This window comes from Bactrocera latifrons, unplaced genomic scaffold (genome assembly GCF_001853355.1).
Source record: "Bactrocera latifrons isolate USDA-ARS-PBARC rearing strain unplaced genomic scaffold, ASM185335v1 scaffold_12, whole genome shotgun sequence".
Lineage (NCBI taxonomy): Eukaryota > Metazoa > Arthropoda > Insecta > Diptera > Tephritidae > Bactrocera > Bactrocera latifrons.
This window is the reverse complement of record NW_017534630.1, coordinates 32,308-58,659: the sequence shown is the minus strand read 5'-3', so window position 1 is coordinate 58,659 and position 26,352 is coordinate 32,308. Positions and strand designations below refer to the sequence as shown.

Below are 26,352 nucleotides of genomic sequence, written 5' to 3'. Positions count from 1 at the left end.
AAAAAGTTGATAAATAATGACCAATTCAAAGGACTATTGTCACCAGTTGAGCCAGCAGCGTGGGATTCCTTCGAAATGGTCGTTTCTTCTTTTCTCGGTAAACACAAAAGTCCAAACTACGAGAAGATAGTAAGCGACTTAATCAAAAATTATGCAGAAATGGGTGATTATTCAAAACTTATTTAATTTAATTATATAGAATTTTATAATTTACTTATTTACATTTTCTTTTTTCTCCAGGCGTAAATATGTCTTTAAAAATTCATTTCCTGCATTCCCATTTAAGTTTTTTTCCGGGAAATCTCGGAGACGAAAGTGACGAGCATGGCGAAGACTACTGTTGGTTTCTCATAAGAGAAGCCGGTCCTAAACTAAATAAACGACAAAACAAAACACATAATCATTTCGACTATAATGTAAGAACATCAACTTAAYACAAAAATAACACATTCTTTTAATATATATTACTAATATATAAATAAATGAGTATATAAAAACTAAAAACGACATGAAATTTGACTTTTTACTTAACAGAAACAGCGCATAGCTAGATATCCCACCCGTTCTCGGAAATTATAAGGCCTCTGGAAAAATGGAGTATTTTTAGGAAATTTCATTCACTTTTATTTTATATAATTTGTAGTAAGATTGCGCAAGTGGTCAGTGAGGTATACATGATGAAATGAAGACACCTGTTTTTTTTTTTGGTCGAATAACGGTGAATTGCAAATATCTCAAAAACGTATCCATAACAAAAATTTACTCGATTTTTGAAATCAGCGAGCCATTTCACATACAAATTGGATAGTGGCACCCGTGGAACAAAAAACAAATTCAAATTTGTGATCCAGTGTAATTAATTAGTGCCATTTTTGTCGGATAGCGCTKATCTCAAGGTTTAAATTGATGCCTTATTTGCATTCATAGCATYGCAATCTTAGCCAATACACCCAAAGATGGAGCTCCATTCACATATGATATAAGGCGTATATTGAAGTTTAATGATTTTGGAAATTTTATGAAGATGTGGTGTTTTCAATWTCTTTAAAGATGTGTTTGATTAAACGTGTTAATTAAAATACAGCAAGGCATGGTTTAATAGMCGCTCTTTTGAGGGGGGATAGTTCATGCTTTCTCGCCTCCTTCGCTCGCTTCGTCGTTTGACGTAGCTTCCCATCAAAATTAATGAGCGATGACAGCAAACCCTTTATTGGAGCCCAAAGAGCTACTGAAGACCATTTTGTGAGATTTTTCAAAAGTTCGCTCCACAAGGAACCAACTTTAATTTTTAACAGTTCACCACATTATTARTTCGAATTGATGCCGTTTTCAATTCACCGCTACTTACAGCACTTTCTCAAGTTCCTTCAGAGATCGCAGCTCTTACCCCAGAACACTTTCTTAAAGGAGCATACATTATGGGCAGGCATTGAGTCGCTATCTTTATAATAGGTAAGTGACGAAAATTAAAAAATCAACGATTGACTGTGAAGTTCGGTGCAACTCATTAAGCAATTGGCACATCCCAAATCGAATMTCTGGTCAGGTTAGAGCTAGAATGGATGTGTTTAAAAACGCGAATTCATGTGGCGTGCGAAAGCATACTTATTTAAGGACCAAAAGAGAAGAAAGATCAGCGACAACCCTGGAGCGTAAACCAGAGTTAAAGAAAGACAAAACGAATTAAAGACCAAGCAGAAACACCTGCACTTTACAGCATTGCTGCCCAGCGCCACAACCAGATAAGTGTAACTGGTTATGGCATTTTGATCCTTCTCCCAAATAATGACGATATTTTTCAATGTGAAATSTATTCCGGAATTATAAACCGCTCTTTATTTTTTACAAGTTTCAGTATATATATATATACTGATATTTCTACTTAACGCACATTTTTTCCCTCGCAATTTTTAGTGATCATAACCTGGGGCATATTTTCAGACACTGGCAAAACTTTGCAATTAGACTTTTGCAAAATGCAACGGATTCCAACCATATGTTATTACAAGTATTTTAAATTATAGGCCATGAACTCACCCAATTTTAATACTAGGATTAGCTTCGTGTCCATTTGCATTAGGGGTTGGGATTTAAACTTATTAGGGCTAGTGGTTAAGAAAACGCGTAGCCTAAGAAACCGGAAGGTTTGAAGTGAATACATTAGGTCTATGTGTGTTATGATTATTTGGGTCATTATAAAAATATGCTCCCTTAATTTCATTATAATTACTTTACTTTTACTCATATACTGGATTAATATAAAGACAACTGGTAGTTGGAGAACTTTTATGTTAAGTATATGACGGTTARGCGCTCCACGAAACCTTCTGTTTCACATTGTACGAGAGGATTCCAACAGGGCAGTTTTAGGTATAACAAACAATTACACTCTGCAAGAAATTTAACAAATTTTTTATTCTTATATCTAATACTTTTTTTAGAACATTCCAAATTAGCATTATACTCCATCTCCGCTTGTTTGCTGAATGCAATGAAGATCCATTCATCATTCTGAATATTGTAGTTCATCTAACTAAATTCAAGTTTTGATAATTTATTCTCCTGGTCATCTACTACCATTTGAAATTTGATACGCTCATGATCTGTGTCTCGTTTCACCGGCTCGTTCCACGGCTGCAGTTTAGTGCTACCCAAAGATATAAAAAGTAAATTGCCCATGAAATAGTAAAATGCCATAACGTAGAATATAAGGCGCCACTGATTTGGGTTTGTCTGCAATTGGTACGATAATATTACGTATATGTATTTGCGTCTATTATGTTTAACGAACTTACCGTGTCTGTCACAATGACGCCAACAACTAAYGGTGCAATAATGCTCATACAATTCGCCGCACAGTTTGTAAGGCCCATCAGTGTGCCGGCGAAATTGGGCGATAAGTCAATGTGATTCACAAATCCACCCAAAAATGTTGCTGAGTTGGTGCCCACAGCCACAGTGAGTAGAATAACGGCCAAATCAGCACTATTGGCGTCAACAAACGCCAGCGCAATTGTGGCCGCTGCCGGTACCCACATGCCGATCGTGTTGAAGATCTTACGACTAGCATTCGTGCTCAATACGTTTGCTGAAAGCAGTAGCTGAGCAAGCGCACAGAAACACAGACCGAGTACAAGACTAGCGACATATGGTAAGGCGGAGAGTAGAGCATTACTCTTGATATCYTTGTCGAACACGTTCTTTATATACGAGGGTATTTGTGTCATCAGTGTCCAATAGCCCCAATTGTAGGCACAATTTGCGATGAGTAGCACCCAAAATGGCAAGGATGTGAAAATGCTCAACCAAGGGGTGGGCAACTTTGCTGAATTGGTATTATTCTCACTCTTGGAAATCGCTTCTATTGCTGATTCGATGTAATWTYGYTCCTTTGGTSTTATTAATTTGGATTGATGCGGTGAATCAGCGCCCCACAATAGCCACACAAACGACCAGATAATACCACAACTGCCGGAAATATAGAAAATGCTCGGCCACCCATACTTTGAAGCCGCTAATGTGCCACTAATACTCAATATGATGATCGTGCCGAATTGCGAGCCGGAAAAGCAGAGTGTTGCAAGTATACCGCGTTCAGCTGGTGGCGCCCATCGGGCTAAAATAGTGTGCGTTGATGGGTAAATGGAACCTTGGCAAAAGCCTTGCAGAAATCGTAAGGCGCATATGAATTGCCAACCGCCCAGTTGAGCGCTGTAGGGCGTGAACAACGCGAGAAATGCTGAAATGCCGACACTGAAGAGCAACATTGTTTTACCGCCGAAACGCTGCGCCAGCTGACCGCCTGGTATCTGCGTAAGGAAGTAGCCCCAGAAGAAGCTGCTCAGTAGCAGTGACTTTGTTCGCTCTGACCACTCATACTCCTATATGTATATCGTAGGCAATAACTGTTATAATTGAGAAAACCAATTGAAAAATTATGGACGCACCGGAAAATCTGGATTAGTTGAATTCCGATCCATCATTGCCACAATAGCCACTGAGAGATTGACGCGTTGCATAAACGACACACACAAACCAAAAAATATCAGCATACTTTGCAAATGTCGCACGCCCACTTTCGGACCTATTGAAAATGTAAAACAACCGGTTAGGCATGGTGACGTCGATATCTACTGTATACTGGCCGTCAGTTCCAGCGGCAGTCTCACCAGCATTCTCAGCGGAAATATCTTTCGATACCATTATCACAACTTTACTAATGTTTACTGCTCCGAGCCGCAATTAAAACTGAATGCGTTTAGCTGCATTTTATTAACTGGTTGACTTTCTTTTCTTGTGAATTTACAAATTAGCAGTGGAGTGTATAAAATGTTTTAATCTCAGTCTAATATAAACTACGCCAAATATTTACAGTTAGTAAATGTTGTCGTTAGTATCATAGCTGTCATATAGCGTTGGCCTCAAGTTTTAACTTTTCTAACTCTATTTATAACTTTTTGTTAAAATTTAAAGCCGTGATAAGCAAATAAAGGGTGGCTTTCATACTTTTATATACAGGGTTTTTCCGGAAAGTAATAAGACTGAGTCGATTTAAGATAATTTATTGAACCAATCGTGACAATTCTTTAAAAACTTTCAAAATAGGCTCCTTCTGAGCCGATGCAACGCTGCCAGCTCGATTTGCAAGCATTGGAGGCGTCACGGAGGGCATTCTCCAGAATAGCCTTTATAGTCGAGGTGCTTGCTGCTTGGATCCCCTTTCATCGATCTTCATAGGCAAGGAAATATGAAAAAGCCAGTGGCCCTCCCGAACCGTAGGGCGGCTGCGGAAGCGTTGGGATGCCGGCCTTAGTTAAGTAGCTGTACAAAAGAAAGGCGGGCGTTGTCGTGGTGCAACTTTGAATGCAAGTCTTGTCGGATCCGATTGACTCTTTATTTGAGTCTCTTCCACGTRGAACTTGCCTTTGATGGTTTGTCYAGGARKAAGACACTCATAGTGGTTGATGTCAGAAAGAAATTTAACATGGTTTACACTYTGGATTTGCTCTTGCTAAAGCAACTTCTGGGTGRGAATGTTTGATCAAATCAAATGTCTCTGTCGGAGCTCGAAGACAACYGAGAAGCCGCTCGTTCGTTAGCTAGGAAAGCCTTTTTTGGAATCCAGTCGGTGCGCCCACGCTCCGAAGTGTAGTCGCGGCGTATGAAAATCAGTMCYATTATTTTCCGGACAAACCCTGTACACATATTGCCCGAGTCGATTTCATTCAATGTGCGATTCCCATTCACAGTAACRTGCCAGTTTTGATCATCACCGAAGACATACGGCCCAATGACGTCGCCGGCCCATAAACTGCACCAAACCGTAATATTTTAGGAATACAATGGTGACCCATGGAATACGTGTGGATTGCTGCCTGACAACACAACGCATATTTTAGCCAGAAATGAGCCTCATCGCTGAAGATGATTTTTGGATAAAAAACCGTTCATTTTCAAGTTGTTGCTCAGCCCAATTCTCGAAAATATGACGATTGTGGTGATCGGGTGGCTTCAGTGCTTGCGTCCATTTGATCTTCTACGGATATAGGCTCAGAACTTTTCGCAAAATTCGCCACAACGACGCCAACAGAGATGCCCAACGTTTGAGAACGACGTATGAGAGATTTTTTGGATCTTCCACAATTGATGTGCCAGTGAGTCATATTCTCGACTCTACGGCCACTGCTTTGTCTCACTCGAACATATTGTACTGTGCTTGTGGATTTAAACTTTTCCACTAAACGCTCAATTGTTAATTTGACAGGACGATTATGACAACAATAAGGCGTAGCACTCTTAAAGTTGAGGCCACAGATCTATCCGTATTTTGGTAGTATATTTTAATTATTTTGGCTCCTTGTTGGATCGCATATCATCCCATGAAGAAATGGCGAACCTTACTGGATAGAAATGACAACAGAGTGAGAAAAGTATAGCGTAGTTTGCTGTACCTATCGATCTGCTCTTGTAGTGCTCTATTGAAAAACACTGTGGTATTTTTGAAGCTTAAAAAGTTTAAACATTTTTATTAAGCTATATGTGATACTATTTCTGCGTTAAATATGGTCATATGAAGCTATCGAAATCCTGACTGTGTTCAAATTCTATTCTATTCAGGAACACTGGAGAGGTTAATCGATGCTCACTAGCCTTTGACTAMAAGCTCAATATTTAAGTATGAATTTGTAATTATCTTACTGAACAAAATGTATATAAAAGAGATTTCAAGGAACCACACGGAAATCCCTGTAAGGATTGCAGTTAAACCAAATCTGCTTGAATGCTTACATTTTACTGACGTATTACTTACTTTGCTTGCAACTATAACTATTTCTATTTACGTAGTCTAAACGCCCGCCATAGTGCGGATTTGATARAGCATTTGCCATTTTATGTTAAGTCACCATGAGCTATGCACTGAAGTTTATTTAACAGAGACAAATTTACATTAATTTATACATATGTACATATATAGATTTACACCTAATTTATATGCTTAATCTTATGAGTCGCTTATAAATTCCACAGACATATTTAAGAGAGAACGTACATGCATTAATGTTTAACAAAGTCGTTTAGAACTAATCAGCTGGATCATTCCACGGTTGTACGTTGCAATCACCGAAAATGAGAAACACCGTATTGCCCAAAATGTACAGGGACGAGGCCARAAAGAACACTATACGCCATTGCTCAACGGATTTCTATAAAATAAAGTGATTGGCTGTTAAGATATTCTTCAATTGAAGGATTGTAGTAAGGTTAGGATTTTTAGGATTTTTAGCAGACAAAAACTAAATAAAATCGGTTGTTGTTGAAAAAATGTGTTTTGTCTACGTCGAGCTATTTATGATTTCAACCAGCAATTTTTGATGTCATTAGTGCCACAAGYGAGTCTTCCACGTTGAGAAACAGAACTTACCTCATTAGTGACTATTAGTGCCACTGTTAGCGGTGCCACAATKCCCGTTATATTGGCTAAACAATTCGAAATGCCCATTAGGATGCCAGCAAAGTTCGGTGATAAGTCAATATGATTGATTTGATAACCCAAATACGAAGCCGAGCTAACACCAACCGTTATCGTGAGTAAAGCTACTGCAGCGATCACATGATCCGCATTCACATAGCCGAGCGCAATTAACGTTATTGCCGGTGTACCATGACCAATGGTATTAAAGAGCTTTCTATTTGTATTCAAAGACATCCATTGGCGTTTCTTGAACCACATGGACAATGCCGTAAATACGAAGCTGAGCACCCACATTGAAAAGTACGGCAGTGCCGATGAGAGTGCATTATTCTGTATGTCCATATTTAAGATATTTTTCACATAGACGGGCATATAGGTGAGCAATGTCCAGAGGCCCCAATTATTGGTGCAGTGCACAGTCATGAGTGCCCAAAAGGGGCATGACTTGAAGAATTCTGTCCAGGGTGGATGCATTGATCTGCGCCTAAACTGCAGCTCCGAAGTGCCCCAGTGTGAGGTGATAAGTTCGCGTTCACGCTCCGATAGGTGTCGACACTCTTTCGGTGAACTGCAACCGAAACACTTGAATATGGCGGCCCACAGTAAACCGAYACTGCCGGATATGTAGAAAATACCAGGCCAACCTAAACGCGAGGCAGCAATCACGCCACTACTGCCCAACATAACGAACGTACCAAATTGACAGCCCGAATATGTGCACGAACTCATTAGACCGCGCTCTTCAACCGGYGACCACTGCGAGAGTATCGTGTGCGTTGAAGGAAATACGGTGCCCTGAAATACGCCCTGTACTATGCGTGAAGCAAGCACCAGCTGCCAATTACCGATAGCTGCACATAATGGSGTCAATATGGCCAACAGCGAGCAACTGACAAGGCTGATGAGCAACAATAATTTGCCACCGCAACGGCGTGATAAATAGCCGGAAGGTACTTGTGAGGTGACATAACCGATGAAGAAGGAACTCAACAGCAAACCCTTGACATGTTCATTCCAATTGTATTCCTAGAAAATGGAGAGAAAACAATATGGTTAATGTGTTTGTACAAAACCAATCGTCAGCAAGATTTTTTATATTACTTCAAAGTCCGGATTTGACGTCTTATCTGTCATCACAACGATCGCTACCGACAGATTAACACGCAGCGCATACACAACGCACATTGTGCCGAAGAGCAAGAGCATTTGCAGATGTCGAACACCAAAGTGAGCTGCAAAGGTTAACGATTTAGTTTAAGATATGGTCTCTTCTTAACAGTGCTCCAACTAAACGGAATTCATACTCATTTGCTTCTCGAAAGCAGTCGGAATTTTGCTTATATGGAACTAATTCTTATAAATTTCGTTACGAAATTTATTTGTGTTGTGTRTGTAGTTTTATTTTTGGCTGAATAATTTATTTTATTTTTATGTTTTTCGAAAGTTGACATTTGAGTTGAAAAAATAAATAAATAAATTTAAAAAAAATATCAAAAACGTAAGTTTTGGAAATTTAAGTCACAATGGAATTTTGATTTTTTTAAACAATTTATTTTAAACCACCTTAATATCAAATTTTTTTGGGGCAGATTCGTAGTACATAGSTGGTGCAGCAAACCGAACTTCTTACTCAACAAAGAAGTTCCATTAAATTTTGTATGCTATTGTATGCGACGAACCCGGGCGATTATCAACATAAATGATCATCAGTCACTTCAATAAAATAAAGGATTTGGTGCTTGAAAATCGACCATTAACAGTCAGAGATCTCACTGGAATCGTTCGAATTTTGGAAAGATCAGTGAAAACCACTTTGAAAGATCATTTAGTCTAGATCTAGGAAAATTGATAGCACGATTGGTTCCGAAATCACTAAATGTCTTTGGAAAACAGCGTAGCGTTAGGGTGTTAAATACATTTATAACTTTCAAAAAATCAATTTTTTTATAGCTCTGCTTTTAGTCAAATAATTTTATTTTGCTTATTTTTTCAATTAATTAAGATTAATTATTAGCTAAAATATTACTTTAACGAAATCTGTTTGGTTTTTTAATTTCAAATATATATTGGTCAGCACAACACGTGTTTAGGAGAAGCGCTACCGGAGTTAAGCTGTAGTTCTTTCCAAATAAATATTTTTATTATTACTAAGTTTTTAAATACAACTTAAAGATGCCATTATACGTGTACAAATTTTTGGATTCTGGAAAGTTTGCTTGACAATTTTCTTCGATTGTCGAGGTATAACAAAACAAAAAACAGAAACCAAATTTGGGTGTTTTATTCCATTTTAACATTACGTCATTCTTGTTGGTAAACCTTATGATAAAAATAGTTTTACAGTGTTAAAAATAGAACACATTATTATTATAATTTTTTTTTTCATAATGCTCATAATTTAATCAATTGGGGAACAATAAGCGAGAAATATGATTTMGTAGGCTTGTTATAATTTTAACTTAACATTACGTCAAAGATCTTTGATTTCGATGTCTAAGTTCCACTATTAAAACAATTAATTGAGTGTTTTTCTACAGTTTCAAAATATAAGCATGTAGTATATCGATTATACTCTCAGAACTTACTTTAACGACATGATTAGATCAACAATCTACTTCCTCTTACCATAAGTTCTGCTACAAAGTTTGCTTTGTCACAAAAAATTGCCGTTATCTTCTGCTGTAATATTTATTCAGTGCCACTCATATAACTATAATATGCAGACACTAAAGCAGTCGCTTATTAACAATGGAGTTAGCTCCTCACTCATATTGTGGTGATTGCATAATGACCCTCTCAGGAATCTAAATTTAGAGTACTTTTGATATATTTTCCAAGCGCCAACAGTTTATGACAGAAAGAGAAGTGGTCGCGCTCACGTGGTTCGCACCAATTCAGCCATGAAAACTATTTGCGATTTCATTCGCTGAAATCTCCTTGGAAAACCGAAGAACCGATTCAAGCAGTTTGTTCAGTGAAATGCGGTAAACGGCCATGAAAATATAATTTTTGCAGATCAAAAAGTGTTCAATATTGAAAAAGTTTGTAATAAGAAAAGATGAAAAAATGTTATTCCAAGAGTTCAACATAATTACCATCTGTAATGGTTGGGTGAGCAAAAAGGTGTTACACTTCTTCAAATCTGTGAGAACAGGGTTAAAATTCAAATTTTTCATTTCAGAAATACTTCCATCCCTTTAATTAATGAATTATCTGTTATTTTAATAAAAAGTGTACATATGTATATGATATTAAGGCCACGGAATAGCCTAGTCTGCGTTTTGCATGTGWATCATATATTTTAGTTTTTATCTAATATTTTTTTATTTCACTGACTACAAATTATAATTTTATTTTGTTCTTAGCAATTCTTTTTGGATTATAAATGATTACAACTCCTGTATATTTGAATTATTTATTGCGTATGTTCAAGACAATACTTATGATGTAAAGCGGTTACTGTTGTACGATGTTGACGGCATGTTTCCTGCAAAAAGTGTAGCGCTCGTATGTTTTAGGGCAAATTGAGGTCTGGCAAAATGCGTAGGTGGCTCGCTCACTTGTCTTTCYCTTTTTTGACCAAYACTCGCCGAAGTGCTTGRCTGTTATACTTYTGCCCGRATATTTCCTACAATATCASCTGAGAACTGAATTTTTGGTAAGYGTTTTCTATGAGTTATTTTACTCTGAACATGGCCAAGGTTTTCAAAAAAAGACCTACGCTTATATATTTTTGTCGCGTTCCAAGTAGGGAGGATTTCTGGCTATAAAACGTAGACATCTCTTACTTGTATATGTTCCTACTACTTTGTCAATTGTGTCTACTGCATATTTTGCAGAAATATATGTTGATACTTTGATCTCTCAACTCTGCGATTGGCTCKGTTATCAAACCTCAGCACACGATATATATATTTCCAAAAACCTTGTAACTGACATTACAGCGCGATATGTTAGTCCACCATAAACTTCATCTCAAAGCTGCATAAACTTTCTCTTTCTTTCCAATTCCATTTCATTAATTGGTTTATATTTATCTCCATTTTTTCCAGTGCTCTCGATGTTGGTGAACTCTAAAATATTGTTTTTTTTTTTTTTTATTTACGGTCGTTGTTACTATGATTATTTTATATTTTATATTCAGTGAATTGCATTTACTATAACTCCGGCGTGTCGCCGATTTATATTTTCTGCCAGGCTCTTGTACTCTTGGTTGAAGACGGCTGTGTTCACCACTCAATATCCTTTTCCTTTGAAAAATAAGCGGGATGTTAATACTTACATCAGCTTCAGCAATACTTTCTTCTTCATCACTAATAATGTACAATGTCTTCCATAATTGTCTGCTTTATTGGACTTTCTGTCAAATCAGCTAATAGTCCATTGAAATCAAATAGAACAACAAAATCAAAATGCTCTCCGCGGTGTYAGTAAAATGTAAAATCAATCGTTAATCGACGCTGCAGCAAATACTAAGCATAACCTTTCGAGGAGTCAATCCGGGCTTTACGATYATTTGYTGAGCTTCACCACGCTTGGACCATGATATTTTTTCGCACATTATTATCGTATTTGATCCAYTTTTCGTCTCCTGTTAYCCTTTGTTTCAGAAATGGTTCGATTTCATTTCGCTTCWTCAAAGAATCGCCGAYGTTAATTCGGTCCATTAAATGTTTCAAATGCAATTCATGTSATACCCAAACATTCAGCTTCTTATTGTAGCCAGCCTTTTTTAAACGGTTCAAACCCGTTTGATGATAAATGCTAAGTTCCTTATCGATGTCGTGGCTGCTTATGTCACGGTSCTGGTTATTATTTTCCATAATTTCATCGACTTTTTCAATGATAGTTTGACCAGAGCGGAAGCGAGCGAACCGTTGTTGTGCTACACGARCTGATACAGCATCGYCTCCGTAAACTTCAYTAATTTCGTTGGTGGCCTGCGTGGCATTCTTCCCTCTTTTATACAAAAATTTCAAAATATACAGCTGCTGAGAACTAATTGGAAACGCCTCCTTTTTTGTATGTGGCTGATGATTATAACGATAMAAATTTTTGATATACCGTTATTTATATTCCTTAAAGACTTTCATTGTTCATGTTACTCTATTTTCTACTAAATTCACTTTGTTTTGTAGTTGTGAAGTTAAAGCTCTTTTAATTTTTTCCCATATGGTAAATGCGTTACGATATATAGAACGTGAATTAAGTGTTCAGCTCATTAGAAACAGTTTTTTAAAGAGTTAAAATCTCTCAAGGTGTTAATTTTTATTAATAATATTATTAATTTCTGATAAGGGTGTGTYTTAAAATTTGTGGTTTAAAATATATTAAAATTGATTATTCCAATTTTTTAATAAGGAAACGCTTACCCTTCGTAGCTACTTTTTTGACCATTGTGGGTGTGGAAAGATGTCCAAGGAAATTTCGAATAAAATCAAATGCTCATAATAACAAAAATTTTGAATGTCCTTAAGCATATACAAAATCTTAAAACTATTTCCAATATTGCGTGCAAAGACACAAACTGAAAAACTCCAATAAAAATAGACCGCAGAATTAATGCTATCTCGCGAAGAGACCCAAAAAACTGTTCCAATGATATATTTTACATGAAATCCATGCGATTACATTGTCCAAATATCCAAATTGAAAGTTGAACAAGTAAGGAAGGGCTAAGTTCGGGTGTCTCCGAACATTTTTCACTCTCGCATCGAATACCGTATTTGTGTAAAGTTTTATTCCGCTATCATCATTGGTTCCTAATGTATATACGAGTATTATACAGAGAAGGCTTCAGATGGAATTCAAAATAGCGTTATATTGGAAGAAGGCGTGGTTGTGAACCGATTTCACCCATATTTCGAACATGTCATCAGGGTGATAGCAAACTATTATGTACCGAATTTCATTGAAATCGGTTGAGTAGTTCCTGAGATATGGTTCTGTCTCTTATACACATCTAGATGTGTATAAGAGACAGCTCCCACTTTTCCAAAAAAATTAAATCCCTCCCTAATGCGATTCTTTGTACCAAATTTCACTTTAGTATATTTATTTATGGCTTAGTTATGACACTTTATAGGTTTTCGGTTTTCGCCATTTTGTTGGCGTGGCAGTGGGCGTGACAGTGGGCCGATTTTGCCCATCTTCGAACTTAACCTTCTTATGGAGCCAAGAAATACGTGTACCAAGTTTCATCATGATATCTCAATTTTTACTCAAGTTACAGCTTGCACGGACGGACGGACAGACGTACAGACGGACGGACAGACAGACATCCGGATTTCAACTCTAGCTGTCAACAGCTGTAGCGATTTTTTGGTTAAAAAAAGCTTAAAACCACACGCAATGTGGTTCGTAGCACCGGACATAATTGAACATTGGTATAACCGCCACATTGTCTTCATGCCCTAACCAGTTCTTAAATTAAACTTCGCAATTAAAGTTTCGTTATGAATTTTATTATTTTTTCTATTATTTTATAGTTTCTTTTTATTGTAAATTTTTTTAAATTCTTCTTCTTCTTCTTCTTTATACATAAACTTAAATTACATTGTTTTTTTTTTTTATTTATCACTCAGCTAAATTATGATACATAATTTTGATATTTCAATTCTACTTTTATCAAGTATTTGCTATAAAGTCGATATTTTAACAACTTAAATTATACACAGACAAATGCAGACAAGCGATAACAATGTATCATGTGTTGATACGAACAGTAAACAAAAAAGGAAAACTAAAATCAAATAAAACGAGGCAAAACTACACTACTGTACAGGGCGCCCACGTGTCTAATGCTGCGACTCAAGTTGTGTGGAATTGCGTTTATTCGGTGACGGCTTTGGTTGTGGATCGTTCCATCGTTGCACATCAACGCTACCAAAGAGGATGAACAGCAAATTGCCGATGAAATAGAAACCGCTAGCAATGAAGAAGATGGTGCGCCATTGATCTGAATTATGCTGCAATACAAATATTTACAAATTAATAAAATTTATATACAAATAGTTATTAATTATTTAATAAGAAATATATATTAATTATATAATTGGAAATATTTAAAATCAGTGATGCTATGTATTTACCTCATCGGTGACGATGAAACCGACAATCAACGGCGCTATAATACTCATAATATTCGCCGCGCAATTGGTGATGCCCATCAATATGCCGGCATAGTTCGGCGACAAATCTATGTGATTAACCTGGAAGCCCAAATAGGTGGAGGCGTTGATGCCAACCGTAACGGTGAGGAGTACGATGGCCAATGTTATATCATCCGCGCTCACATAACCCAAACCGATGAGCGATATCACTGGTACCCAATGGCCAATCGAATTGAAGAGTTTCCTGCTAAATGACAATGGCATGCATTGCTTCTTATTCAAAAGCGATGAGATGCTCGAGAACACGAAGCACATTAAGAACATAGCAAAATAGGGTAGCGCCGAGAGTAACGCGTTCGATTTGATATCCATGCCTAATACGTTCTTCATATATGTGGGTATTTCAGTGAGCAATGTCCAGAAGCCCCAGTTGTGTGTGCTATGTACCAAAATCAATACCAAGAATGCGGGTGTGGTGAAGATTTTCACCCACGGTATATTTGCGGGTGGGCCATGTTCTTCAGCAGCATCAACGCCAATCGATTGTTCAATGAATTTCTTCTCTTCTGGTGAAATGATTTTCGAATGGGCCGGTGAACTGGCACCCCATATGAACCAGACAATAGCCCATACAATACCAACACCACCAGACAAATAGAAGATACTGGGCCAACCTAATGACGATGAAGCGATTACACCGCTTGTGGCCATCATAATAACCGTACCGAATTGTGAGCCCGAATAACAGTATGTGCCGATATTGCCACGCTCCTCAATGGGTGCCCACTGCGAGAGTARCGTATGTGTTGAGGGGAAGACCATACCCTGGCAAAGACCTTGTGCGACACGTAACGCACACACCAACTGCCAATCGCCAATTTTCGCAAAAATAGGTGTCAATATAGCCAATATGGAGCAGATGAGCACGCCACAGAGCAATGTCGTCTTACCGCCAAATTTACGCGCCAATGCACCACCGGGCACCTGTGTGACAATGTAGCCCCAGAAGAAACTGCTGAGTAAAAGTGATTTTGTCTTTTCGTTCCAATCATATTCCTATCAAAGAACAAAAAAAAAATATTTAGAAATACATTTTTAATAAAAGTAAATTAATAGCCTTTGAAAGTTGAAGTTGCGCAACGTTCAAAGAAATGAAATACTTTCTTTCTTTGGAATACTTTTTAGTGACAGCATTGACACAAAAAAGCAGTCAAAAATACTGTTCACTTGAGGTCATTTGTACAACGTATACCAAAATTTCGTTTAATAAGGTCATAAAAGTACCGCTAAGACCACAACTACTACAAACACTCCATTGTGTGGTACACCTACCTCAAAATCTGGATTTGCATGGTCTTTATCAGTCATGGCGACAATGGCGACTGACAAATTGACACGCAACGCATATGCAACAGAGAGGCCACCGAAGATGAGTAAGGCTTGAAAATGGCGTATACCAAGGCCCATGAAACCTGTAAGTGAATAGAGAAAAGAATAATTAAGTTTGGTTGAAAATATGAACATTTTGCTTAAAATAATATAATAACTTAAATAATAAATATAAATTAAAACACAAATAATTACAATCTGTAAAACCCCAAATAAATCCCAAACATATTCACTCGGTCACTGCCATCATTTCAGGCAGACTTTGCACCTTCCGCTTTTGGGGTTTTAAGCCGCCGTAGCATCTGCTATCAATGTGTGTGCAATCAAAAGCATTTTAATTTTTTTTTTTTTTAATACCTCAACTACTCTTCTCATGCGCCTTCGTTTGATAATGTAAATAAACTGATAAGCAGCAAGTGGGTATTAAAATGTGTATCAACAGTAAAAGAAATCATTCAGCTCTTCAATTGTCTTGCTATTTATAGTACTTAAATATTGAAGGAGAGCTGACGCCGAGGCTGTGGAAATCTTYCATTGACTTTGAAGGAAAAAAGTATTTATAATAAAAAGGCGCAATCAAAATAGCAGGCACATACCAAAAATAAGCGGCTACATCAAGGACTTTGACATATTTATAAAATGCCGGCAAAGTAGAGGTGGGGGTGTGTTTGTTTTAAAGTAAAAAAGAAAGAGAGTGTCGGAATTAAAAGTTTTGAAACGTAAACTGAAGTTTTCCTTTTCAAAAATATATACTACATATCATACATCTATATTATATATTCAAGTGCATCAAAGTATGAAATATTACCAATTCGTACATAAATTTTTACTTATAATAATTTCAACTAGGCTATTCTTCTGATCATATGTTCGGAGTCACGATCATAAATATTTTTACTATTTCGTGTACACTGCTACTCTATTCTTCCTGTTTAAATATTTTTCTCGCTTTAAGCTTCATGCAGCAATAGTTAGCTAATGGTTGCAATGAAATTTTAGTATAGAATAAGTATATAGTTACCTAGTTATAGGGTTACTATATATTATATATTAGGTGCATATAGTCGAAAAAGTCTCTTCGTATTTTGTTAATAGATGTCACTGTCACAGTCGTATATCTCAAGTGCTACCAATCACATTGTGTCACACCACAATGTTGGAAAGGTGAGATTAAACTTCATTTAAGAAAAAATAAATAAAATTCGGAGAGTTTAAAAAAAAATTACAGCTGTTCAAAAATGAGTGAAGATAATGAAGAAATTCGTTATATTTTGCAATTTTTGTATAAAAAATGAAATTGGTGAAGTTAACGGAGAGCTGTATTAATTCGTTTAGCACAACAATGGTTCGTTCGCTTCCGTTCTGGAAATTTCGATTTACACTGAAAAGTGATCGACCGAAATGGTACATATTTGTTTATTTATGTATTACTATAAATATAAAGAAACAAACTAGTTGAAGTTTGATTAGAAATACGAAAATACTTTCTTGACGACCCAATTTTTTGCTGTATAYTAATATATGTAAAAGAAACCACCAAAAGTCAGAGTAAAACTGACGATTCTTTGATAATTTTTGAAAATTCTTGAAATTTGTGGCTAATTTTTGAAAATATTTGAATTTCCGTTTTTGTATAAACTGGGTGAGAATTATTACTAAATATTCTCCAAGTGTGTCAAAAGCGAAATTTAAAGCAAGTAACTCAGTCTACTTCAAAGTATAGTTTCTTCTAATATTTATAAGCCGTTGTATTAATTAAAAATATAATTGTGATAGTGATTTTTTATGTTTTTAGCATATTTAAAATCATATCCTTATACTTTTATGTTTATGGAACGATTACTAATATTGTTAACGATAAATTAGCAAATTGTTTATTAAATTGTTAATTGCGCTATAAATAAGTACCAATATATGTATTTATTTTGAAGCTATATTATTTCCATAAACTTAAATGGTATTGGCGTACAAGACCAACATATTATTCAATAGAGAACTTAAATAGAATTAAAATATTCAGAGCGCACTTAAAACTGACTCCACATCGATACCTTTTTAATTAACTAGTACTAATTAGAGGTGTTAGAATTATCAAAAAAAGCCAACTTAATACAGTTAATACCATAAACCCGCCGCTCTAAAGTGATCATTTAAGAAATATCTAAGGTATAATTTTTAATAATTCGCTTATAAAACACTCAATTTTTTATCATCGTAATGGTTGTAGACCTAGACTTATATTCTTATAATGGATTAGAATTTTTTATGTAAAAGATATCACATTATTTTGATAAAAATTGTTTTATATCTGGTAAAGTATTTGCTATTATACTAAACTGAAGTGAAAGTAAGTGTTAAAACTGAATTTTATGAAATAATATAAATATTCAGCTTACGTTGTCACATATAACCAATATATAAGCATGTTATAACGAAATATATAACCATTTTATAACCAATATATAACCAAAACTCAATTTTGTTTTCAATATGAGTGGTTTCTATTATACCGTTTTCCTTAGCCTATAAACTTATGAAAAGTGACGTTATTTTGCATTTTAGGTGACGATATACTATACCAAAATTTATCCTGTATGGTAGTAATGACTTAATAGCACATATCAGGAAGTATTTTCTATACGTTGTACGTATTGTCAATAAACATGAACATTATAACATAGTGCGCTGAAGTAGCATAGCGAAGAGGTCCATTATTAAAACATAAATCCAAAGCATACACTTTAAAACACATTATAGAACATTAATCGCACTACCTACACCTATGACTTATTGATCTGTATAATCTATATATTTCTCTTCAATATAAGCATATATTTTAAGAGCAAACCACGATATATTTCGTTTTAATTTCCGGAAGAGTATGCGCAATAGCATTCAACCACAACTCAAAACGAGGTGAATCATTAGAGAGCTTCCTTATAGTTGGAGTGTATTTTATTTATATTTCCCACTAAAACAACAAAATATTATCGATCAAATTTCAAGCGTCGTATCGATCAAATGTTGAGGTTATGTGGTTTCAATAATTAAGTAAGGTGCTAATGTATTTATGCATGTACATATGCACCATAACTGCGTAAGTATGAAGAGCTAATAATTATTATGAAAATACTTAAATGATTCTTATGAAATAAAATCAATAATAAACGACGTAAGCGTTTTGTTTACCCGACCACTTGCTCTCCGTTCATGTTTTCAAAACATAAGAAAGAAATAAAAAGAATAAAAAATAAGAGGAAAGCAATAATATTTACGCTTAAATGAGCAAAACATTTTTCAGAACCATTTTCCATTGAAATAGGTGAGTTGTGGGAATTTTTTATTTATTTTTTTTTTCAAAATTCTTTTTTCCATTTTTCTATAGCACAGCCTATGAAGTTCCACTGTATTGTTAATACTAATTTGTTTGATCTGTTGTTATTATAACTAGAAGCATTACTTGCAATTAATCAAATAAATGAAAAGTGAAAAGCGCTTACTACGGCTTTTGGCAAATATTTGCGCGCTGTCAATAACGGAATGCACTTTACATTGACGACAAGTAAATATGTGTTATCTTCGCATGCATAACTTAGTATTTCCGTTATTTAATAGCACTCGAATTTAACGCTAATTTCGCCTATGAGCAGGTAAGAATGTATAGCAATTATTTATAGGTTAAGTTATGTTCGCCTACTAGATAAACGCACACACACATATGAAAAACATCTTCTTCTTCTTTACTGGCGTAGAGACCGCTTAGACGATTATATCCGACAATAATGCAGTTATCTACATAAAAAGCGCCCAGATGCCGCTTCTTGTTTACTCTTATGAATAGAAGCAGCAAAAAGTAGTTGTTATTGGCAATTGATTAGCTATCTTGTAGCGCGTTTTCACAAGCGTTGAAAATGAAGGAATACTGTTTGAATTAGTTAATTAACAATTAGAACGCAATTGTTTTGAGTGTTTGTTGTATTACTATGTAGTTAAGAAGTTTGCTTTAGTTTTTGGTGCCAAAGAAAGTGTGCTCACAATTGTATATATTATTAAAGGAAGTAATGCCTATATGTGACTAATTATTTAAAATAGAGATTATAAAATATATTCAAATATATTTCTAATTAATTTTATTTTCCATTTTAAAAATAAAATATTGTTTTTATTTCTTTGTAAAATTTTTGAAAAAAAAATGAGGAAATACAAAACTTTTTGTTAAATGTAGTAAAAAAAACTTTAAATTAAAATTTATTTAAAAATAACTAAAAAAAAAATTATTTAAATTTGCATATTTTTCCATTGAGAAAAAACTGTAAGAACGTTCTTTTTTCGATTTGTAAAAAAAAAAAATATTTTAAACTGAGAGAAAAAAGTGTAAGAACTTATTTTTGGGTTTTAAAAAAAAAAAAAAAAATTTAAAACTGATAATATATTCATATTATTGTTATTTTCTACAATTAATTTTATTGAAATACAATGGCCAGCATCCAGAATCAAGTCACAGATTTTTTTTATACCCTTTACGCTATAAGAAATGCACCTGTGAAGTGTATATTGGTGTATTATTTATCTAATATTTGATATATTATATAATATATTCTATAATCAATTTTTTCAGATTATTATTATTATTTTTTTTTTTTTTTTTTTCAAATACATCAATTAATTTCTATACTGTATACTGTAGAATTATATTATTTCTTATGCATATTTTATCCTAGTATTCAATTTAAAACTCATTTCAGTGCCTAAAGAACCCATCTTCCCTATTTGCAATTCATACATACCTGATCCATCGAACCGGCGGTTTTTCGGCATTTTGAATGTTTCTTAAAAAAATTTATTTTTATAATTATGTCGTACGAATAAAACAAAAGCACTGTCTTGACGGAAACAATTTTTAACTGTTTCAATTTAGAGCAACAACCTAACCGCACAAGACCTGCACTCCAACTGATCGCTGCGATCGATTTTCAATAAAGCAAGTAAGTTAAGAACCAGCACCAAACCGCAGTTAAAGTACATTTGTACTATCGGCGGATTTCCTTCTCTTCAACGAATCTGCGGTACACCGCATGTGAACATATGGCAGAGTATATGAGCATTTGTGTGTATTGGGATTAATGCGTAGTGTTTTTACTATTTTTAGGTTTAATCTCAAGCCAAATGCTATCTCTATCTTTCTACGGCTATTGCATATATTTATAATACACTGCTAACTGTCAATTATTTGATGAAATGACTGACTGGCGTTTCGAAGCTGATTATTGATAGGCGCTCCAGCAGGCGTAATTAAAATGGAAGAACGTAATAAAAACAAACAATAAAAGGTAGTGAGGGAGATAGTTTGTACATGCGCGGCACATTTGTTTTAGCGCCTTAGTATCAGTTTTCACATTACACCTAACTATCGTACGGCATATGTACATATACACGTGTTGTACGTAAGCATACCATACACATTGGTAGGGGCAGTGTGTGTTGGTGTATGCATGCTCTTGCTCCATTTCGCCGTGTCGAGCAGATTGCTAGACGCTGGTAGCGATCACCTTATCAGCGTAAGTATGTAGTGCTGAGACACTTACATTATCAGCGACCGCCAATCAATGAAGTGTGTAGAGCAACGCGTTGTGGCAGCGGTGTTTACCAGGTTATTGGGCATGAACATTTACTACAAGTTGGTAGTAGTTGTTTCTCAATATGACTGGTCCCCAAGGCAAGGATTTGGAAACTGTTGATTTTAAACATTTGAAACATTTTTAATCGATAATTTTAGTTTTGTATCGATAAGTTTAATGTTGATATGCTCTATATATGCAATAGAAGAAATGTTTGAAAAATAATTTCGAATTGATATTTATTTTCCGATAAATTGAAATAATTTTGAATTAATGAACTTTGTTTTGAAACATTGCTAATTAACAGTTATAAGATTAATTAAATTTCAAGTAGTCGGACTTAATCCAATATCAAGCTATTATGTATTGTACAATGGAAACTACATGATACAATTGAAATAATTTTCGATCGATGAATTTAATATTAAAATAAATTTCCCGTTATAAATTTTATTTTAAAGTATTTTCGACTGAACACTGTGTGTTTAAACTTATTTTGTAGTCAAAACTCACCAATAGCCTGTCATTATTACGCATTCAATTTCAAACTTCAAACATTCAAAAAGAAGGTTTCTGGAATCTTACATACACCCAATTAATTGCACATTGGGAACTAATGGCTAGAAAGCAATTGAAATAATTCTTTGTCGATAACTACTAACCGATAAATTTTCATTGATATTTTTAATATCAAGTTATTTTGTAGCGATAAATTCAACACTGAAATAGTTTTTCATCAATAAATTTAATAAGATAAAAAAATTCGATTGATCAATTTAATATCGAAAATAAATATACCGATAAACTGAAACTACCACAATTTTGCATGTATAAATTTAATAAAATACATATATTTTCGATCAATAATATTTATATCAAAACGATTTTCGTCGATAAACACTGAAATAGTTTTGATTGATAAATAAAATATCGAAAAATTTGTATCGATAAATTTAACACCTAAATGATTTTGTATGGATAAATTTTATAAAATAAAATGTAGATCGATATTTAATTTATTTATTTAATTTATCGGAATATAACGGAAAACTTGTTATCGATACATTTAAAACCTAAATAATTTTGCTTCGATATATTTAATACCGAAATAAATTTTTGATTCATAAATTTAATTTTGTTATATTTTAATTTAATCATTATGCATTTAAATTAAATTTCATGGATTCTGCGCTGACCACAATACCCATCAGCAATATTAATGATTACTATTATTATTATTTGCGTTTTATTTGCTATTTCTATACTATATACTATTATCTAAAAATAGAAAAGAGCTCTTTTTGAAATGTCAGTAAAAAATAATTAAGTTAAAATATTCAATGCGGACCACTACTAACCCGCAAGGTACTACATGCTGCTCTTCCATATAGTTGTATATACAAACACATATGTACATATATATATATATATATGTATATAGTCTAAATATATTATAAATTCATACAAATAAACATAAGCTTGCTATATTTAATATTTATAAGTCAGAGACAAGCCCATCAATAAGTTATATACATATATATGATATAAATGTGTATATATTAGCGTGTGCTGTGAATGAGATAGACACACCTTCTTTAAGTTACAACAACAATGAACACAGTGCGACAATCAGGCGATCACAAAATATTTATATACAATATATGACAATATATGTATAAACACATGCGGTTTGTTGATCGCTGCCTATTTATCTCGGTATATACATATGTATGTGAACTATATATAGAAAGAATCTTTGTGGCTTCATCGCTTTTTTCACATCAAATTGTCAGCCATTTTTTCCTTATTTTATAATATAAATCCTAGTTCAATTAAACGCTGATAACACTGCTCAAAAAATTGCCAGACGCCATTTCAACTAGTCTGATTTTACAGCATTTTCTTATTTTTAAATTTTTTACTTATTTTTACATGCCGTTACTGTAGCAGGCATTTATTAGCGATTCATTATCGCCTAGGGATCACCAGCGATTAAATGCGCATTATGTATTTCAGTTTCAGTAAAAATTTCTAAATCAGCTTGTTACAATTAATTTATAAATGTATGTATGTATATATATACCGCATGCTTACATATAATTAAGCGTTAAAACAGTTGCTAAGTTGTAGCTTGTAGCACTGCATTAAGGTTGACAACTTGTCTAAACAGTAATTTAATAAAGTCGGAAGCATAGAAATATTTCATTAACTAACGGTTAAAGTAACTTTATCACCTAAAAACCCCTAAAATGTTTAATGGGCCTTGAAAAATTAAGTAGTAATACCAATAATCGCCTATTTTATGAGAAAAATTTTTGACGCTAACAAAAGTTACTCATACGCCACAGTGTAAACCTTCTCTAAGTGCATATAGGCATGCAGAAGTGCGAATATGTAGTATATACATATGTGATATTTGTACCCTAAATAAAATATTACACACCTTGTAACACACAGAAGCTGCGCATCTGTCTGAATCGGTCATATACTGATATATTATAGTCTCTGCCTTACAATATGGCCGATCAAAATCATGTTCTTGTATGGACAACTTTTTTATTTGGCAAATTATCTTCTTGAAATTGGCATACAATACTGCACGAAAGAAAGCTACGATCTTTGGGCATATTGTTTAGATCGAACGACTATAGCATATAGCTGTCATGCAAACTGAACTATCATAAATGAGYTTTTGTATGAAAAACTTTTTTWTTTAACAAGWTATCAGCAAGAAATTTGGCATGGATTAGTACCAAGTTGTAAGGGGTGTTATAGATTCAGCTTGTTCGAAGTAGTATAATTATTTATTATAGTGAGTATAATATTATATATGTATATGGTATTTAGGTAAAAAAAAACGACAAGGGTGTAAATTAAAAAAGCAATCAAGAATCACCATTACCTTAATATAATATTMTAGAAYCTATTTATTCATAAACAATTAATARTTCAAAACTATATATTTTAAWTTTGTTTGTATGTGCTATGTAGTGGCACGCGCACTGAGCGATCATCTAAGAGTCCGGCTTATCAAAATTTCCAGTCTCGCTGGAACAGACGAAGTGAAAGAACTTTTTTGCTGTTCTGCTTTCACATTCATTAAAAAATTTACACAGCCGTCTGACAAATTTACATTCAAGCATCACGCAATAATAATTTATTCGGTGTCACTGCTTTGACATCTTCAYTGATCAGCTTAACACCTGACACCAGGGTTCAGACGAAACAAAAATTATTTAAAATGAGTGCATGATGCCCACACACATTGTAATGATTAAATATACTGTAAATACGTCAGTATATTATATACAATATAGTATATATATTTTTTTGGAAGGAAAAATTTAATTGACTGCACTTGATTTTAATTTTATTTTATTTTTGTACATAAATATATTATATGTAAATACGCTTTTGCAATTTTCATTATCTATCGTCTTAAATTTAGCTTCATYCAAACTAAAGTGGCTTATCAAAATGTACGATATTTTTATTGCTCTCAATGCTATATTTAGATAGGTCATTTCTTTAATAATGTGTAGTATATATTAAATAATATATTACGTGTTTATGTAGAGAAACAAAATAAACATTAAGCGCCAATTATGTTAGACTTTGAAGTTTGGAATTCTGTTTGAACTTAACTTGATAATTTCATTATCAGAATTCGGCTTATCATTTTTATTCTCTATCCAAGCCAACAGAATGTTCGGCAGACGCTCGACTCATAATTTATTTTATTTCTTAATGATAATAAAATTAAATAGGGGAACAATTTTGAGATTAGAAGATTAATGWCTTAAAGCAGAAACTCAAAACAAWTTGCAATTAAAATTTCTGAGAGCTTTCAGAGTGTCTTAGTTCGCTTACGTGCCTTCCAATTATTTATTAAATGWGTTTCAAGAATTTTATGCAATCAAATTTTCTAAGAAATGAGACATACTTAAAAGAAGATTGAAAAAAAAATATTTGAACTTTCACAAGCTGCGAATCTCCAAATATTTCGATTCATTACGGCCTCGTTTCCTARAGGTGACGATGTTTCAATGGAAGTTGAAAGCGAATGGGGTAAATTCCTAACTTTTTATGAAATGAAAATATGCGGATAATATTGTTTTAAAATTCTTTCAAAGCTATTCTAATTCTAAGAATAGTTTTTTTTTAACTATAACTTATCTAAAACTAAAATTTTTCGAACATATTGAAAATTTTTGTAACACTTAATTCATCTCATTATAACCATTGGCATATACATATATAAACTAAAAGCTATTAAATAGCAGTACTCAACATTTCAAGCTTTAAAAAACATGAATTTGTACGGCCACGGTAATTTTGGAATATAAACCGTTAAAAATTGAACTTGAAAGCTGTCACCTACTATATAAACAAATATAACTTTTTTACTGCTGTTACCTAAAGCTCGCCGTGTTAACTAAAGCTCGCTCGGTTGTCTAAAGCTTACTCTGTTAACTAAAGCTCGCTCAGCTAGTAAAAACTCTCTCTCAGAAAGCTCGAAGCTCATAACGAAGCTTTTCACAGCAAGCACATGCTTGAGCACAGCTGTTTTCAAAACAAATAAGAGCGCACAACTTAAACAAAAGTAAATAATTATCAATGACTCTGATATATTCGAATATTACCGTAACAAATTAAAGCAGTAATGCAAGTAAGCGTAATTACTGTCACAGCAGACTGAGAGAGAGTAGGAAATGCACTGTAGCACTCACGCTACACACTTCAGCGTGCTCTTGTAGTGTAACGAATCATTAAGCGCTAAGGTAATTATGTGAAAAAATGCATATGAATGCGCATATTTTTACATCAAATCATTATAAACAGTTAGCAGCACACTCCCCTCATTTTGACACGTTGGTACTGACATCACATTTGGTCGAGTGATTGTGCGCAGGTGTACGAGTACCTGTATGTGCTTTGTTGGGTGTTTGCTGTAGCGCTTGTGTGAGGGCACGCGCACACGAAAATACATATTTGAATTTTCAATAAATAAGCTGAGGTTTCTATTTCATAAGTAATTAGAATGGAAAACTATTTACGTAATGTATTTGCAGGTAATACACAGCTCAGAAATAACTGTTGCGAAACTTCAGATTACTTATCTGATTATATTTTATGTAGTTTTTAATTAAGTTGAAGTTGTAAACTTTTTCTTTAAAACAGAGTTAAATATATTTTTTTCAAATTTTCATTCGTTTTTTGGCAATGTTGATTATATATTTTTTAATTTTGGAAACATTTT

General features: G+C 34.0%; 3 protein-coding genes across 6 annotated transcripts in view; all 3 read right to left on the bottom strand.

Moving 5' to 3' along the window:
• Positions 1 to 4,253, bottom strand: part of LOC108978239 (putative inorganic phosphate cotransporter) — a 4,887-nt gene extending 634 nt beyond the window's left edge. The window contains exons 1-4 of one of the 2 annotated variants that reach the window (XM_018948399.1): positions 4,170 to 4,253; positions 3,948 to 4,084; positions 2,796 to 3,881; positions 2,384 to 2,733 (exon numbers count right to left, since the gene is read on the bottom strand). In XM_018948399.1, the coding sequence (XP_018803944.1) occupies positions 2,530 to 2,733; positions 2,796 to 3,881; positions 3,948 to 4,084; positions 4,170 to 4,203 (1,461 nt within the window). In that variant the 5' untranslated portion in view covers positions 4,204 to 4,253 and the 3' untranslated portion in view covers positions 2,384 to 2,529. Of the gene's footprint in view, positions 1 to 2,383; positions 2,734 to 2,795; positions 3,882 to 3,947; positions 4,085 to 4,169 lie in introns of those variants that run through there. The other variant, XM_018948400.1, reaches the window with a different exon arrangement.
• A 2,190-nt stretch (positions 4,254 to 6,443) lies between these two features.
• Positions 6,444 to 8,385, bottom strand: LOC108978246 (putative inorganic phosphate cotransporter). The gene is made up of 4 exons (XM_018948404.1): positions 8,278 to 8,385; positions 8,075 to 8,205; positions 6,923 to 7,999; positions 6,444 to 6,704 (listed from the first exon to the last, which is right to left on the bottom strand). The coding sequence occupies exons 1-4, from the start codon at positions 8,279 to 8,281 to the stop codon at positions 6,582 to 6,584; spliced, it is 1,335 nt and encodes a 444-aa protein (XP_018803949.1). The 5' UTR covers positions 8,282 to 8,385; the 3' UTR covers positions 6,444 to 6,581.
• A 5,135-nt stretch (positions 8,386 to 13,520) lies between these two features.
• The window catches only part of LOC108978309 (putative inorganic phosphate cotransporter), a 25,058-nt gene continuing 12,226 nt past the window's right edge, over positions 13,521 to 26,352 (bottom strand). For 2 of the 3 annotated variants that reach the window (XM_018948516.1, XM_018948517.1), the window contains exons 3-5: positions 15,418 to 15,557; positions 14,065 to 15,141; positions 13,521 to 13,941 (exon numbers count right to left, since the gene is read on the bottom strand). In XM_018948516.1, the coding sequence (XP_018804061.1) occupies positions 13,771 to 13,941; positions 14,065 to 15,141; positions 15,418 to 15,557 (1,388 nt within the window). In that variant the 3' untranslated portion in view covers positions 13,521 to 13,770. Of the gene's footprint in view, positions 13,942 to 14,064; positions 15,142 to 15,417; positions 15,558 to 20,261; positions 20,439 to 26,352 lie in introns of those variants that run through there. The other variant, XM_018948519.1, reaches the window with a different exon arrangement.